The sequence below is a fragment of the Mercenaria mercenaria genome, chromosome 18 (genome assembly GCF_021730395.1).
Source record: "Mercenaria mercenaria strain notata chromosome 18, MADL_Memer_1, whole genome shotgun sequence".
Lineage (NCBI taxonomy): Eukaryota > Metazoa > Mollusca > Bivalvia > Venerida > Veneridae > Mercenaria > Mercenaria mercenaria.
This window is the reverse complement of record NC_069378.1, coordinates 34,764,695-34,783,622: the sequence shown is the minus strand read 5'-3', so window position 1 is coordinate 34,783,622 and position 18,928 is coordinate 34,764,695. Positions and strand designations below refer to the sequence as shown.

The following is an 18,928-nucleotide window of genomic DNA, read 5'->3' as shown; positions in this document are numbered from 1 at the left end:
TTTTACAGAAAATCGAAGTGGAAGGCAGAAATAACAGCGAAATTTTAATTAGGTCCGATATTCAAATTTTGTCATTAGTTTTTGCGATTTGTCAGAATTATTTGTATCTCTCCTTTTTTAATATGCATTTTTCTGTATCTTGGTAGAATATTGAAAGGTGTAACATAACGAAATATTCCATAACAATAATTGTGCTGGAAACTGTTGTGTTGACCTTAATGAAGTCACTTATATTAAGTGAGCCGTGCCATGAGAAAACCAACATAGTGGGTGTGCGACCAGCATGGATCCAGACCAGCCTGCGCATCCGCGCAGTCTGGTCAGGCTCCATGCTGTTCGCTAACAGTTTCTCCAATTCCAATAGGCTTTAAAAGCGAACAGCATGGAGCCTGACCAGACTGCGCGGATGCGCAGGCTGGTCTGGATCCATGCTGGTCGCAAACCCACTATGTTGATTTTCTCATGGCACGGCTCAAGTGTTTTTATTGTTTTGATTAATTTTTTTTGGTAATAGGGGTACCAAAGCTCGATCTCAGGCATTAGAATGGTTCCATCCTGATGGGTATAGATAAAGGTTTGTTTGATTTATAATGGAACAACTGAATATGTTTTGTCATTCACTGGAAATTTAAAACATGGTGCCATCTTTATCTCATGTAAAACTAAGCAATGTCATGATTTGAAACGACATCAGTTCAAGAGGGGAAGGTTATAACAAAATATGCAAAGTTCTTTCTATTTATTTTTGTAAAACGTCTCTTCAGACAGCCCCTGCACTTTGCATATATGTTGTAAGCAGTAGTTTTACACAAAATTAATAAAACATTCAAGTGTAAACCTGTGTATGACAGTATAAACTTACAATCTTATAACTGCATAGTATGATCATTATCTTTATAACATAATACATTTCAATATAAATGAAACAAATTCATGTAAAACATTTATTACCTTCAAAAACTGACTACTTTAATATTAAATGTGTCTTGTAAATATTTAATAGATATAGGGAAATAGCATTTTAACTGGAGACGGCATCGTTTATGAGATACATCTTCCTATTAATCCTAACCCTAATGAACTTGTCTATCTTTTACATTGGACAGCACTATTAACTGTTAAAAGAGGGGCTTACAAAAAAACTGACTAAATGGCGAACAGTGCAGATCATGATCAGACTGCACGGATGTGCAGACTGATCATGATCTACACTGGACGCAAAGGCAGAATCAGTCGTGTCCAGCATGAAAAGGGTTAAACGATCGCTCTAAACTATTGCGTTATTTCTGAAAGAAATTATATTCTGGTGTTACCACGTAGACAGGAAGAAGGATATGTCAGTTCAAAGAATCTCTGTTCTGTTTTTGAAGTGTTGTTACAGGATATATATTCCACTGGGATAAATAACGGTACTTACATTTTATGTGTAAAAATTGATTTATGACATTTAATTTTGGAAAACAGTGCGAGTTTATATATATCATTCCATGTGCTTGTTTTTACAATTGAAATATATAATGTATGTATAATAGCAGGCAAATTTAGTTAAACTCTGGACGGAGAATTTCACAAAGCACCAACAATGTCGTTAATCATTTCTCTCTGTATAACAATAAATATCACATAAATGAATTCAATATAATACCAGTATGATTAAACACTTCTTTTTGATTGACATACTTTAATTTTACCGATTAAACACGATAACTGTTATACCATTCAGTGCGAGACTATCGTGCTTCATACCACTGAAATTGTTCTCTGTCTAAAAAAGCAACAAATTTGACAACAGTTGTAGTTCAATGATTACAAGGAAATGTAGACTCTATACTTTTTCTGAAACTGTAATGAAAATGTATTCTGTAATTTTAAATTCAGCAAAACCGCAACACTTGCAAACAGTTTTAAAACATCTTTTTAGCAGCTGCTGGCGGTCACCTTAAAATCGGATACTTTTGGGTCCATAGCGAAGCGACCAACTTACTTTAATCTACGAATGTACCAAGTATGTTGTTTTTATCATGAAATGAACAATTTTTTTTCAGGGTATTATTTCACATTATACACTGTCTTCTTTCGTTCAACCTTAGCAGCAGAAACATATCCGGATACCGACACAATTTGGTTTCTGTAGGCACTGAAACAAATTTAACAGTTAATAAATTAAATGTAGCTCCTCATTTTAACTTTTAGTTTTCAAAGGCGAGCTTTGTTGGGTGCCATTTTTTACTGGAGAGTTAGCGCTCGTATCCTGACTATTTTCCGAGTCACTTCCGCTCGCCGATTTTTTACTGTCATTATTATGTGTTTTCACGTGTTTGCTGAGGTGATCACTGCGCATGAAACGCTTATTGCATGTTGGACACGCGAATCTCTTCTCACCCGTATGCGTTCTAAGATGGCGCTGTAGTTCGTCAGAACGCGTGAAGCGTTTCCCGCAAAATAACCAGTTACAGACGAATGGCCGCTCCCCTGAAAAGACAAAGTCATTATTTGAAATATAACTAGAATATAAATAGCATCATTTTATGTAACTGTTTAACACTGGCGCATAACTAAAATATCCCAGGTTTCAAAAGCAGTAACTATTTGAAATTTTTGAAATAAACCAAAGTGTTATTTAGAATCTGATTTCATCATTTAAGCAAATGCCAGGAAATTAAGACCGAATACAAATATTGTACCGACCAGTATGCCATCTTAAGTGAGCTTTCAGGTGTGATGTCTTCCCATAAACCTTTCCACATCCGGGAATATGGCAGTTATGTAGGTTCTTCTTTCTTAAATGAGCCCCCGCAGGACCCAGGCGTTCTGCTTCTTGGCAGTTCGGGCAGTCGCATGTCGCTCTTCCTGTATAGCGTCTCTGTGACCTTGATGGGTTTAAGGATGACATGGCGGCAGTGCGGGAGAGTGCAAAAGGATTTACGGCGGAAGCAGTTAAATCACTATTGGACGGAAGTATTGATTTATATGTATCCTGCAACAAATGAGGAAAAGTAGTCCCATTTGAACCTAGAGCATGCCCGAAGGCGTTTAAAGAGTCCGAATTCGGGTAGTTTGTACTAATTTGAGAATGAATACTATTCGACGATCCAGTAATGTCTGAAAGCCAATTTGATGGGTTTGAATGCATGTCCCACCAGGAGGCCGGCGAGTTCACAGAACTAGACAAGTCAGTTTTTAAACCATGAGTATTTGCACTTGGCATATACGAAGACCATGAGTCATATATTGGTGCATTCGCCACTCTTGAATACATGTTGCCTAAGTTTGAGTTAGAAAACCCACTGTCACTGTACACTTTCTGTGATAACGCTAGCCCACTGTCACTATAAACTTTCTGCGATAACGCTGATTGGCAGCTTTCAGTTTGAGAATGTGTGTATGAACTTCCTGTCGATGAAGGATAAAATAGTTCACTTCCGTAAGCGCCAGCACAACTTTGCAAAGTATTTGCGCGCGCATAGTTGAATCCTGATGACGTCATTGACATTGACGAGTTAAAACCGGTCATTCTTTGAGACGTGAAAGACAATGGACTCGGAGCATCCATAGCAGTTATTGGTTTCTTCCATGGATGAAATCCTTTGGCCATGTCGTTGTTGCTTAAAGGAGCTTGGGTCTTAGCTGAAATCTTATTACACTGGGCTGCCAGCATAGCAAGAGGTGTGCCGCCAAATGGGTGGGGGTCCTGAAAAATAAATTAATGTTTGATTTAGGAAATAGAAAAAAGCATTGCGCTTAATGGTAACAATCTTCCATTGTTTCTAGAAATCAGTCAACAGAAACTGGATGTTTACATATTTCAAAGTTCAATTCTTAATGTAGAGAAGGTCATTTTGCGCACCATAACCTCGTTCCTTCCGCATATAGGTCCAGGCATTATCATATAGGCCCAGGCATTATCATACAGGCCCAGGCATTATCATATAGGATAGTTATCGACAAAAATATATTTTGCATGACGCACTGACGATTGCGAGAGACAGGACTGTATCATCATTTGGAACATTTGTTTGCAGTACTAAGATAATCCATCAATGCACATAAAAGTTATGGAGCGGAAACAATTTTACTTGACCTCCATTAGTGGCCTGACAACCATAGATCAAGTGCATGACACATAGCTTATAATATGGAACATTTCTGTGTAGTAATCAGAAAATCCTTCAATTCATTTAAAAGTTATGGATTGGAAACAAATTTTAACTAGATCTTAAACAGTGACATTTAACCGACAAGCATAGAGGTTGTGTTGACACATTGTCTCGTCATGTATAGCACTAAGATAATCCATCAATGCATATAAAAGTTATGGATCAGAAACAATTTTTACTTGACCTTCAATAGTGACCTTGACCTATGACCCACAAGCATAAGTCATATTGTCCTCTATTCATATATCATGTTTTATGAACCTAGCTTGAATATGTTTTGAGTAATTGCAGGATCTAGATTTCCGGACGGACAGACGGACGGGCGGATGGAGGGCATTCCTATAGTCCCCTCAAGTGTTCCACGGGTAGGGGCCTAATAAATTTTCACCTACTTCAGAGGTAAAGTATGTAAACATCACGGTTAGACCTAAACATTAAGTTAGCCATATCTTAAAATCCATGGGAGGAAAGAAGAAAGAACTAAATATAGATGTTTTAGAAAGGTCTGACTGTACCATGCCGGCTCAGCTATATACATCTGCCTATTTTTCGTTATGTCATTGGTGAATAATAAATCTTTTTAACGCATGTTTTTTCTTTTCTGTGCACCGAAAGAAACAGTCGAAACTGACAGAGGGAAACCAGTTGATCTTACTTAGTTGACTTTAAAGCTAACGGAATTGACAGATTAGCGCGATGTAGGATCAAAGCTGTCCGTTTCTATAACATATTGTTTAAAAACTATTAAAATTTATCCATGTGACATATTTAGATTCAATAAACATGAGATCGTCAAAAGGGGCTAAGCATGTAGGAATAAAATTTGACAGGATTAAGACACGTGTATGTGTGTTACGACCGTCAGTCACGCATTTTCCCGGATTATGTTTCACGTTCGGTTCGAGATCAAACGAGAGTTATCATATTCATCTTTCTCCTTATAAAGGCAAGGTAAACTGATAGGTCTTTTGGTGGATTAATGTAGAATAGGGTTCAATGTTTACAAATTTGTTTTGGGCATTAGCATGACATTTCGTAAAGAATTTAAGTAAAGATATCAGTTTCGTTTTTTACCTAAGGTCAATACAAACACATGTGAAAAGAAACAAAGTTTCGTACATTATTGGAGACTGAACATCCTAGACTTCTAATGTAATAGATCGCAGTCATTATACACTGCGAACGTTCAACTTGTTGTCAAAATGAAAAAAAAAAACAAGAAAAAAAAATGCAATACGCAAAAATGCATTCATGCAATGTAACTGTGAAGGACGTTTTATATACTTATTTTCATTTGTGTGTTTAGAAAAAGATTGATTTGTCTTTTGGCAGCGGTTGCATATTTTCATTTTGTTTTCCAGATATAAATTGAAATTTTTGAACAACGTTTTAAAAACTTTGACTTTAACTTGGCACAAAATACTGAACTGTCGTCTTTCTGCTGATACTAGAGCAGCAATTCAGGAAAGTTCTTGTGTTGTGCTGAAATATGAATTCGCAATCTTTAAAGCAAAGTGTAATGAGATATGGCAGAAGAGAACATACGAGGACGTCTGATCTGTGTTATATTAAACATTGGATCAAAAAAGATAGTTTGAGAGCGTTTACAAATAGCCCAGGGGCTGCTTCGCCTCTCAAATATCACATCGGGTACTTCAACAAATATCGTTGATTTAATCGCATTAATGAAACTGACCGAGAAAAATAAGAAATAAAGAGTAAGTATTCCTGCTCACAATGAAAGTAGAAACTGTGTACATACAAGTAAGGCGGTTTGGTCTATGAAAACGATGTATACCCAGATATTATCTATTACTGAAACGTCAAATCTCGTTTGCAACGAGATCTTTGAGTGATGGTTTCGCACACTGTGAACCCGAAGATAATCAATGATTAGAATAACAATAATTATTTCTATTACAGTTAACAGTGTTTTAGTAAATGTCTTTCTTTATCATTTAACAGATAACACGGGCTGCTAGAGACATGGTTTCGCTCATTATAGAATTAGTTAGTCATGTTTAACTAACTGTAGTTTCTTAATTAAAATATAACATTTTAGATACATTTTATTTGCTCAATCAGTGGTGCCCCGTTCGAGTTGTTAAAGAACTGAGAGTCCACATGAGCTTTTAAGAGTACGAATAATACAGATATGCAAGATGATTATATAATATTATACAACATATGAACAAATATACATAAATGATATTTGACCCGAGATTAGAAGTTCCATGTCTAGGTAGGACAGCATTAAATAAGTTTACTATATGTCCTATGTAAAATAAACAGTCTTCTGAGACCTATCAGACAAAGCCGCTTCCATTCTAAAATAGAATTACTAACCTTAGCATGTTCATAAATAATCTTTAAACTAAGAAAAGTAGGAGTTATGAGAGATTTTTGTCAGACAGGTCAACACTAAGGAACATCCTCCAAACTGACAGCTAAAATGTGGATATGAACGTACGTGTGTGTAATAAGGTTTGTCTGCATTTCTATCAATCTAAAACTCTCCTTGAGAATGCTACCAAAATGTCAAGTATAGATTCACAATGAAATAAAAACAGAAAATGGCTTAAAAATATGAAAAATGCCACGCTAAATAGGGAAAAATAAGGATTTCTGTCCGCCATCATTGGAATTGGCCAGAATTGCTGATTGATTACCAATTTAGCTCTTTTTTGTCTCTATAGGAATGTGTTTCGCATTACTGTTGAATTCATATACACAGAACATTACAGATAGAGTGATCATATGCAATATCTGACTGTTTCATTATACACGAATAAAAGACCATTATTTTGACCACACATGCGCTATAGTACTTCCTGTGAAAAATGTCAGTTCCAATCATTATCCACCACACAGAATTTCCGATAATTTTAAAACTTCACTTCACATTTTGAATACAATATTTGACAGTGCAAATACGGAATTGACCCGAGACAATTTCCCCCTAACAAATCTACTCAAATACGAATAAACGGCTTGAACATTTTACCGCTGTAAGTGGAAGCATGTATTTCTATCCTGTCAAAAGCGTTTTGTGACATTGATTAAAAGTAGAACCGATTGTAAAGAATTCTGTTGAGTAATGTTTACTTTTTGAAATAACTATAGATTTTAAATAAATTGCACCAGCTTAACCCTGAAAAATATGTTTCTCTGTTGGTCGCTCTGCTAGTATAATTTTGAAATAAACAGCCTAAATTGAATACTGATTAAACCACAGTAGGGAAATACTTTCTTTAACAGACAATCTACCGGTCTAATCTGTGTAGTGTTTTCATAAACTCAAGTTTTGCTTGTTGTTATTCTCAAGTATGGTGGCATATTTCTGCATACGATAGCCAGATAAGTTTCGGGAAAATATATCGAGTTTTCACGAAAAATAGAAATTTTTTCGTGAAAACATAAAAGCTTTTCACGAAAAGAACTGCAAATATTAAATGGAAAAAGATTGCGTTAGTGCCCACTACTGCATAGGAAAACCAGATAAGTTTCGCAAAAATGGACTAAACTTTCACGAAAAACGGTAAAGTTTTCGTGAAAATAAAATGTCTTCGCGAAAATAATATTTTATTTTCGAGAAAACTTTACCGTTTTTCATGAAAATTTGGTCCATTTTCGCGAAACTTATCTGGTTTTCTTATGCAGAAATGGACACTAACACAAATTTATCCACTTAATATTTGCAGTTCCTTTCGAGAAAAGCTTTTATGTTTTCGCGAAAAGCTTATATATTTTCGCGAATTTTTTTATGTTTTTCTTGAAAACTCGATACATTTTCGCGAAACTTATCTGGTTATCGTATGCAGAAATATGCCACCATACTCAAGTTATGTTTGTATGTTATGTTGCATTTGTTGGTTGGTTTAAGTTGTTTATGTTGGCAGGTTCAATTTGTGTATGTTGATATGCTCAAAATTCGTGTGTTGAAAAGTTCGGATTGTGTTTTCTGGTATGTTCAAGTTGTGTTTGCTGGTAGGCTCAAGTTGTGTTTGCTGGTACGTTCTAGTTGTGTTTGCTGGTACGTTCAAATTGTGTTTGCTGGTAGGCTCAAGTTGTGTTTGCTGGTACGTTCAAGTTGTGTTTGCTGGTACGTTCAAGTTGTGTTTCCTGGTAGGCTCAAGCTGTGTTTGCTTGTATGTTCAAGTTGTGTTTGCTGGTAGACTCAAGTTGTGTTTGCTGGTAGGCTCAAATTGTGTTTGCTGGTAGGCTCAAGCTGTGTTTGCTTGTATGTTCAAGTTGTGTTTGCTGGTAGGCTGAAGTGGTGTTTGCTGGTAAGCTCAAGTTGTGTTTCCTGGTATGTTCAAGTTGTGTTTCCTGGTAGGCTCAAGTTGTGTTTGTTGGTATGTCCAAGTTGTGTTTGCTGGTAGGCTCAAGTTGTGTTTGTTGGTAGGTTCAAGTTGTGTTTCCTGGTATGTTCAAGTTGTGTTTGCTGGTAGGCTCAAGTTGTGTTTGCTGGTAGACTCAAGTTGTGTTTATTGATAGGCTCAAGTTGTGCTTGTTTATTAGCTCATGCTGTGTTTGTTGGTAGGTTCAAGTTGTGTTTATTGATAGGCTCAAGTTGTGTTTGTTTATTAGCTCATGCTGTGGTTGCTGGTAGGCTCAAGTTGTGTTTGCTGGTAGGCTCAAGTTGTGTTTGCTGGTAGGCTCAAGTTGTGTTTATTGATAGGCTCAAGTTGTGTTTGTTTATATGCTCATGCTGTGTTTGTTGTTAGGTTCAAGTTGTGTTTGATGGTTCATTTAAGTTGTCTGTGTTGATATGTCCAAGTTGTTTGTGTGACAGGTTCAAGTTGTAATTGTTAACATGCTCAAAATGTATGTGTTTTAGACTCAGGTTGTGTTTGCTGGTATGTTCAAACTGTGTTTGTTGGTAGGCTTAGGTTGAGTTTGTAGGTAGGTTCAGGCTGTGCTGTTTGTAGGTTCAATTTGTGTTTGTTTATACACACAAAATTTGTGTGTGTTGATAGTTACGGTTGTGTTTGCTGGTAGGTTAAAGTTGTGATTGTTGGTAGGCTCAATTTGTATGTGTCGACAGGCTCAAGATATGTGTTTATTGCTAGGTTCAAGTTGTGTTTGTTGGTACGCTTAAATTGTGTTAGTTCGTAGGCTCAATTTGTCCGTGTTGATATGCCTAAATTGTTTGTTTGATAGGCTCAAGTTTTACTTATTCGTAGGTTCAAGCTGTGTTTGTTGGTAGGTCTATGTTTTGTGAGTATATTAACTTGTATCCAAGTTGTATGTGTCGGTATGTTCATGTTGTGTTGTTGGTAGGTTCAAGTTGTGTTTGTAAGAATGTTTAGCTGTATGCATTGATATTCCAAGTTGTCTGTTGGTACATTCAAGTTGTGTTACTTTGTAAGTTCAAGTTGTCTTTCTTGGAAGGTTCAACTTGTGTTTGTTGGTAGGTTCAACTTGTGTTTGTTGGTACGTTCAGGTTGTGTTTCTTGCAAGGTTCAACTTGTGTTTGTTAGTAGGCTCAGGTTGTGTTTCTTGGAAGGTTCAACTTGTGTTTGTTGGTAAGTTCAAGTTGTGTTTCTTGGAAGGTTCAACTTGTGTTTGTTGGTAAGTTCAAGTCGTGTTTCTTGGAAGGTTCAACTTGTGTTTGTTGGTAGGCTCAAGTTGTGTTTCTTGGAAGGTTCAACTTGCGTTTGTTGGTAGGCTCAGGTTGTGTTTCTTGGAAGGTTCAAGCTGTGTTTGTTGGTAGGTTTATGTTTTGTGAGTATATTAACTTGTATCCAAGTTGTATGTGTCGGTATGTTCATGTTGTGTTGTTGGTAGGTTTCAGTTTTGTTTGTTGCTAGGTTCAAGTTGTGTTTGTAAGAATGTTTAGGTGTATGCATTGATATTCCAAGTTGTCTGTTAGTAAGTTCAAATTGTGTTTGTTTGTAAGTTCAAGTTGTGTTTCTTGGAAGGTTCAACTTGTGTTTGTTGGTAGTATCAACTTGTGTTTGTTGGTATGTTCATGTTGTGTTTCTTGGAAGGTTCAACTTGTGTGTGTTGGTAGGCTCAGGTTGTGTTTCTTGGAAGGTTCAACTTGTGTTTGTTGGTAAGTTCAAGTTGTGTTTCTTGGAAGGTTCAACTTGTGTTTGTTGGTAAGTTCAAGTTGTGTTTCTTGGAAGGTTCAACTTGTGTTTGTTGGTAGGCTCAGGTTGTATTTCTTGGAAGGTTCAACTTGTGTTTGTTGGTAGGCGCAGGTTGTGTTTTTTGTGGTAGGTTCTTGACTGGTTGGTTCAATGTCTTTGCTGGTAGGCTTAGCTTGTTTGCTGGTAGGCTCAAGGTGTTTGCTTGTAGGTTTAAAGTGTTTGCTGGTAGGTTCAAGGAGTTTGCTCGTAAGCTCAAGGTGTTTGCTGGTGGGCTCAAGGTGTTTTCTCGTAGGTTCAAAGTGTTTGCTGGTAGGCTCAAGTGGTGTTTGCTGGTAAGTCAGGTTGTGTTTCTTGGAAGATTCAACTTGTGTTTGTTGGTAGGCTCAAGTTGTGTTTCTTGGAAGGTTCAACTTGTGTTTGTTGGTAGGCTCAGGTTGTGTTTCTTGGAAGGTTCAACTTGCGTTTGTTGGTAGGCTCAGGTTGTGTTTTTTTGTGGTAGGTTCTAAGTCTTGACTGGTAGGTTCAATGTCTTTGCTGGTAGGCTTAGCTTGTTTGCTGGTAGGTTCAAGGTGTTTGCTTGTAGGTTTAAGGTATTTGCTTGTAGGTTTAAGGTGGTTGCTGGTAGGTTCAATGTGTTTGCTGGTAGGTTAAAGGTGTTTGCTGGTAGGTTCAATGTGTTTGCTGGTAGGTTTAAGGTGTTTGCTTGTAAGTTCAATGTGTTTTCTGGTATATTCAAAGTGTTTGCTGGTAGGTTTAAAGTGTTTGCTTGTAGGTTCAAGGTGTTTGCTGGTAGGTTTAAAGTGATTGCTGGTAGGTTTAAAGTGTTTGCTGGTATGTTAAAGGTATTTGCTGGTAGGTTCAAAGCGTTTGCTGGTAGGTTCAATGTGTATGTTGGTAGGCTCAAGGTGTTTGCTGGAAGGTTTAAGTTGTGTGTGGCAAGTAAAGTAAATATCATAATGCAAGAAAACAACTTTCATTAACGCTTCGTACAATACAAGATGCACTGCTATTCAGTATACTGTACGTATACTATAATCTGGTCAGTTTGCGACTATTATGATACTGTGACACAACGTGTTTTATTGATTGAAATCAAACGGCTCTTTGTTTCGAACATAATCTATTGATAGTTTGATAAGAGTTCTTTATCTAAGCGAGATATCATACATTTCCATGCTATGAAGAAAATATCAAATACCCTTTTAAGTCATAACAAACTATGATAAGAACAGTGTGCTATACAGTATATGATTCTCTATTATTTTTCAAGTACCGACTGGACGGTAAACCTGCAAATTACTAATTAAAAAGAAGACCGCCTTGATTTTGAAATACAAATGCTAACAACTTAAGTACTCTATGGTCGGATAGTTAAGGATCGTTTGTCCCTCACCGCTGAAGTGAAATCTCACTAGAGGAAACGAATTATTTCATTTGAGGTAGCCACCCAGCCGGCGTACGGAAGGTTCTACCCAGGTACTCTCCCGTGATGAAATAATGCCCGAAGGGTCACCCAGTGTCTTCCCCCATAACCTAAAGCTGGAAAGTCGCCAAACCGGTATGCCAAAAAAACCGTGTTGGCAGGCCCGGCTCCAGGGCCGGGCCGAGGGGATCGTGCCCGCTCCCCCCCCCCCACCCCAGTTGGCTGAGAAGTGACCTATACTCATCAAAGATGCACCCTACTATTTTGGCAAATGATTTTTTTTCTCTCAAATTTTAGACCCAGAAACGCACCAGAGGCCACCATTTCATACCTGTATTTCAAAATTTTCCAGGGAGAGAGCCCCCTGACACCCACCCCCATTAAGAAGGGTGTAACCCCTCCATCACCTCAAAATGTAGACCTAAAAATGCACCAGAGGCCACGAATTCATACCTGTTTTTCAAAAATTTCCAGGTGGAGCGCCCCCTGACCCCCCTTAATTGACGGGAGTACGCCACCAGTAAATGCACCAGAGGCCACCATTTCATATCTGTATTTCAAAACATTTCCAGGGGGAGATCCCCTGACCCCACTCACATGGTCAAAGGCACCCCTCTAATACCTACCCGCTCTCAGCGCTCGATGTGGCGGTCACATCTTCGTTCTAGACTGGTGCCCCCCTTCCCCCCAGTCAAAAATTTCTGGATCCGGGCCTGTGTTGGTGTCACGTTAAAGCAAAACAATAATGTACTTAACTTAGTATATACATCTAATGATCTAATGTGTCCATACGAAGAGAGTACATAAGTACTAAGTGTATAAAAGGCACGTGTACAGTCACGACACTATAAGTGATCGTGCGTCATAACTCACGTGTCTTTAATCATGTATCATTATGTGATACATACTACCTCATGTAAGTATGGTGGCTGACTTATGCCATTTCAGTATTTTCCGTGCAAGTATAGTATTGTCAAAAATGTGTTCAAAACAAATATATTTACAGACCAAAACGCATGTAAAGGTCTGTGTAGTTATTATATAAGTAGGAATTTTTGAACAAATCTAGCTGAAATAGAAGAATCTTTTCTTACGAAAATTCGTTTTCATACCAGATCAACAAACACTAAAACACATCCAGTAATGACCTAGCCGAATATGGTTATAAATGTTCTTCAGATGATATGCTAAAATACACCGTTAATAAAAATATAAAAGCCTATTTTTTTTCTATATAATTTTCCAGTTGTTCCTGCATTTTTATTTCTTTGTTAAAATGTGTCCACGGGTCCATGGTAGAAGTAAAACTGCAATCCATTACTTCCGGCGCCTAATAACCTTTGTTGATTCAATTAATATTTGAGCCGTGCCATGGGAAAACCAACATAGTGGGTATGCGACCAGCATGGATCCAGACCAGCCTGCGCATCCGCGCAGTCTGGTCAGGATCCATGCAGTTCGCTAACAGTTTCTACAATTCCAATAGGCTTTAAAAGCGAACAGCATGGATCCTGACCAGACTGCGCGGATGCGCAGGCTGGTCTGGATCCATGCTGGTCGCATACCCACTATGTTGGTTTTCTCATGGCACGGCTCATTTCCATTTTTTTTTTTTTTTTGTAAATTATTTACTCACTGTGCAACTTCTCTCTTTAATTATGACAAACGCATCCTTAGTATAAATGAAATCAGGACCGAGCAAAATGTCTTTCAAAGTTAATGAATGAACTACCACCGTGACCTTTGACTCTTTTCAAAAGACGCATGATTTTCCTAATTAATTGTTTTTAATTCATTTTATTTATTTATTTATTTCCACAAAAAAAATCTGCTGATTTAGAACGCTTTCTGAAATGTATAACACGTGTATTGTATTATATATATAATCTCATTTTGTATTAACAAGATATCTGTATTGTTTACGTTAATAAAATAACAGTTCTATTCTGTTACGTTAATTTTATTGTACAAATGAAAAATGTTTCTTGTTAGCATTGACCTTTAAAATGTTTTCTGTCTTTAAAAAAAACTTTATTAAATTCGGACTGGACCATCAGATTAGGGATCACTCATAAATCTGTAGAAAGTTAATCAATTTAATATACACTGAGACTCTCACGCAGTTTCTTCATAAATGCATCCAAAGTGTTCGAAAAACAAAATATGAAATATCTCCTCCGTGTCCGATGATTCAAGTTAAAAGTTTACAATTTTGTCTCGCAGACCGTAGTTAAAACAAAATAGCATAACTATATCCGATGTTCTTATTGCAAAATACTTTTTGTAAATCAGAAAAACTTTCGCTGAAATTATTTTTCCACTCGACTCTTAACTGACAAAATATTAGCCTATTCTTACTCTTGATAAATAAATATTTTCCATCAAGTAACGTTACTGTTCCGTACTTCTATACACGATCTATGTACTTTATTATTACGGTAAATGTCACGGCCGTGCACTCTCACCGAACGTATTTATTTTTTTTTCACTTTAATCTTAAACAATAAATAATTAACAGGTAATGATTTCATATTGTCCGGCAAATCATCTATGTAGCGATTACTCGCTCACTTTCAGTCAAGTTGCGATCAGCTCAAACGATACGAAAGTTAATTCAAATTTAAATACTAACTGTAGGTAAATTTTCCTTATTTTTGTTTTCTTTTAAAAGAAAAGAATTGACATAATTGCAATTGTTACAATATTACAAATATCAACATAGATGATTGAGTAGCTGTTTAGAAACTCTCTCACTACGTATTTCCATTTTGTTATTATATGAACTTTCTATTCTTCTGTCGTTATAAATCATTAAAACCCTCTCAACATTATCAGTGTGCAGGCACGTGATTAGTTCTGAAAAACCTAAAACTTTCCGGCATCAAATCTGTACAAGATTCCGTGTATAAATATGATGTTACGTGCATCATGTTCGGCTGTTTGAAATTGGCCGATCTTCTACTATTAATGCGTTCAATTAAATCATTATAATAAACCCTAGACATACTTAGGGTTGGATAATAATATAATTATTTAAAATAACATATTTTCGCACGATTCATAATGCAAGAACACCTCTATATTTGTCAAATCTTCCACCAATTAGTGTACTGTTATGCGTGTAATTAATTCATTGAGACAAGGTTTGAAAAATAATATATTTTCGCACGATTAAAACTGCAGAAGAACCTTCTTGGAAATCCTGGATGATTTATTTAAAATAAAAAACAGAATCAGGATTAAAATCGTGCGAAAATTCACGGCTAGATTTATTAAGAAAATCCTTATGTCATTTAAATGAAATAAAAAGATTTAGCAGTTATCAACATTAACAGCCGAGATTAATATTATTCCTGTAACATTCTCAATCTATTCAAAGTTTTCAGGACATTAATTAGTTTCATATCTAAGACTTTGAAAAAAAAAAAAAAAATAATTAAAACAGTGCTACTCAGTACTAGATAATGGTTCTTGTTGGATATTACAGCTGTTTTTACACCTTTGTAAAATGCATGCTAAACTTATTCGCCATCACTGGGCAGGGCAACCATAAAATTGTTTAGACTTTTTATCGGAAAACTGTATTTTTTTTTTTTTACATCTTCAGCATTTTTATCCAAGAAAAAAATGTTCTTCAATTTTTATATAAAACATAGGCAATGCAAAACCTCACATGACATATTCTCATAAAACATATAAATCAGCATGTTATATATTTTATCTTAGTTTCTTTCTCAAGAGAAATTCATTAAAGTTCTTGATTGTCTGAGAGGGGGCAAATTAAGGTCTACGGGACACACGTTGTTATATCGTCGTTAGAAATTCCATATCAATGATAAAAACGAAAAACGGGGATTTATTTCCCAGAGAACATATATTTTTTTCTCTTAAATGTATGAAATTGTCTAGATAATAATTAGATGTATTTAAAAGCATATAATCACTTGACCTCTGTTTATTGCCCTTAAGAAATTGTATAAGAATGTGCTCGCTAACAGGAGAAGCACTTTCAACACAAGGAGTTTCTGTCACTGAGAATTTCTCTCAGAAAAAGAATTGAAGCAGATCTATCTATGAACTTTTTTAACAAGACAGATGGACAGAGTTTCGCACTAAATAATTATTTTCCTACTGTCCTCATATACTCATTTTCTCCAAATTTTCATTTGATCGACATTTTCATGGTCATTTTAAGTTAATTAAATGCTTATTTTCTATGCAAAAAACACTACTGTTTAGCCATAATTCCCAATGTTTTCTTCTCTTCGTATCATATGATTGATTAATTTCATTATTATATTTATTTTCATTTGACACCCACCCTCATGCGTCTCCTATAAAACTCGGTCTGTCATTAACTCATATTGTATTTTCTCAATTTGGCTGATAGTTCTAATTTTAAAGAAAATCACAAAATACATTTGTTTTAAACATAAAATTAATAATAAAAGAATGCCACATTGCCAAGGTTGAAAAATTCCGTTATTAATGATTTCAGCAGGAAAAATCCGTATTTGTTCTGTTTAAAATATGTTTCTATTATCGAACAAAAACACTGAATATCACTAGTGCCAAAGTAACATAAAATTGTTCTATAACCGTTCAACCAGAGTCTATCGAATCTATACAAGCATTCGTTTTAGTTTTGTACTAGTTTCTTTTTTATTTCAATATATTGTGTTTGGGTATATCCCGTTTCATGCCACTAATAATGGAGGCTTGCAATATATGAAATAAAATTGTAACGTGAAGATCGTACAGATAGATATTATAACTGTCCAGAATTGCCATCTGAAAAACAAAAACCGTTCGTCCATGCCTCGCAGGCTGTCCTGAATACAATGAAACATTTCCTTTTGAGCAGAAATCGCTTATTATCATTTTAAATATATGTCTAGTGAGAGACACCCATCCCCATCCCCACTCCCTATAAACCCTCTACGGATAAATATGCGGCATGTCCGTCAATTTTGCAAGTATTTAAATGGAATATTCTTTTCCTGCAACAAAAATTCTTACCAGAATTGAAATTCCTAAAGTTTGCCAGAACGGACATGAATTTAGTAAATATTTCTTATAAAAAAACAACAAAAAAAAAAACACTATATAAATGCAGCCGGAGAGTTTTTGAAATATTTTTGTATTTTCCCAAATTTTCCGTTGATCTAGGCTACACATTTTATATTGCAAGAATTTACAAACCAGTAACATACACTTAACGAATTCATATTTAACATAAAGCAAAACTAACCAACAAAAATCAAATATTGTTAGTATATCGACACTGCTTACACAATATATTGGTAGTTCCACTGATCTTATAGTCACATGTTCGAGAATCTATGGATTTACAAGGCATGTCATGGCTTCGAATAAGGAAAGAAATGAGCCCCAATTATCTGGTTTCTTTAATGTTATGAAGGAGGATCAGGCAGTAACTGTAGTTTTGAACCCAACTTTTCATTAATGAAATGTAAGAACTTGCTTACTAAGTTAAATTCTGCTTTCTGTATTCTGCTCTCCCCTGAACTGGAATCATTACAGACATGTTTGATTTTCAACTAAGTCATGTCACGTTGTCTTCAAACCTACTTAGTTTGGGGGCTGTTAACATACTGCCAAAGTGTCTCATACCAGACGTTCATCTGTACCTATACACGCCAACGAATAAAAGGAAAAAAAAACTTTGTTTTGCAATGAAAACATATGAGCGACGCCCCTGACTCGAACTTTCCAATGTTATTCAAACTTTCAGATTTTCTCAACCGAACATCATAATTTTGTTGCATCGCAATACTGGATCAAATATTACTGTCGGCTATTGTATACGTTTTCGTTTCTCATATTCAGGCGAAATGGTACAACACAGTTCACGAGATAATTACTTTAATAGAACATAATCTCGCAAACGTCGTAAGAGAATATGTTACAAAAACACCTTTATGCATATTTCCATCTAATATGCTTGTTTTGCATACGAATACAAAATATTTTACTCACCGCAATCATTGCTGACATATTCTCGATTTACATTATAAGATCATAAGATATATATCATTTTCTAATGTCATATCACATATCTATATCACATATAACTACTATATGCTTTGATAATCCCGATTAATCCAGTGCAGTATCGACCGACTTATCAAGGCGTGAATGGTTGTACCGTTTATCGTCTTTTGGATTATTTTGCTGCTTCTTCCCTCTCCTCCCACTTTTCATGTTTATTTCACATAAAATACACACTTGAACATTTTCTCGCTTTAGGTGTATTGAAAATAGTATGAATACTAGGGGCGGGAAATATCTTTTCCGTAGTTTTGATTGATCGAAGTAATTGTTGGGTTGTGCGAGGTGTTGTGTATAATTATCGGCCAATCAGAGGCGTTTTAGGGCGTTGCTGCGCGTGGTAAGTATTTCAGAAGGAAGTTTAGTAGCTGCTCCGCGGTTAATGATGGCGTATTAATACTATCTTATCTTGATCAAAAATGGTGTTAAATGTTGATATCAAACTCGTTATATGTTGTTTTAATTAATTTGTTCTATATCGTTATCTGATAAGATGGTGAAAGTGTGAAATGCGGAAAACAACATTGAAAAGTCGAGTGGTTTATGAGAAGTTGTTCTTAAAACGAGATTTTATCGCAGTTTTAGATTTATTCTTGTTAAATCTCTTTCTTGTATTGCATGCATAATTTGTTCTGTAGTCATACATATTCGAACCAATGTTATCACTGTTTACCTAGAAACATTGATATAATCGCCCGCTGTGCGTCAATATGGAAGGCACAGTGATTCAGGGTAAAGCGTTGGACTCCTGGACGCGGGTTTGAATCCCGATAAGAAAGGAATTTGACGGGATTGACATAGTCCATTACCAAAGCTTAAAAGTAAGATTAATTATCAATTTTAGGTTTGGTTTGCAAACTACTGAACCATAATGTCTACCCTCCCTCGCCCCATCAAGGTTGCGTTCGAACATTTTCAAAGTCTACATGATCTAAAGCCATGCACTAATTGTTAATTAATCAAGAAATGAAGGGTTTTTTCTGTTAACAGTTCATAAATATGTTACATAAAACTAAAATTAGTAACTGCAGCACATCCAGTACATATTAGGTTTTCTTCCGTTGTATGGGAGAGTTCCGCGCATCCTACAAGCACCAACCTGTACCATTTTTTATCGTATGATTTTGAAACAATAGATCATTAATAGCTTGCCGGAAAATACTCACATCTATTTGCCCTCG

General features: G+C 35.9%; 1 protein-coding gene across 2 annotated transcripts; it reads right to left on the bottom strand.

The window, feature by feature from the left end:
* Positions 1–724: 724 nt before the first annotated feature.
* LOC123538889 (transcription factor Sp9-like) lies at positions 725–17,917 on the bottom strand. 2 transcript variants are annotated; one of them, XM_045323297.2, is made up of 3 exons: positions 17,676–17,917; positions 2,689–3,691; positions 725–2,472 (listed from the first exon to the last, which is right to left on the bottom strand). In XM_045323297.2, the coding sequence occupies exons 1-3, from the start codon at positions 17,691–17,693 to the stop codon at positions 2,183–2,185; spliced, it is 1,311 nt and encodes a 436-aa protein (XP_045179232.2). In that variant the 5' UTR covers positions 17,694–17,917; the 3' UTR covers positions 725–2,182. The 2 variants fall into 2 exon arrangements, with proteins under 2 accessions (XP_045179232.2, XP_053385893.1); XM_053529918.1 differs by lacking the exon at positions 17,676–17,917 and adding an exon at positions 17,165–17,358.
* Positions 17,918–18,928: the final 1,011 nt, after the last annotated feature.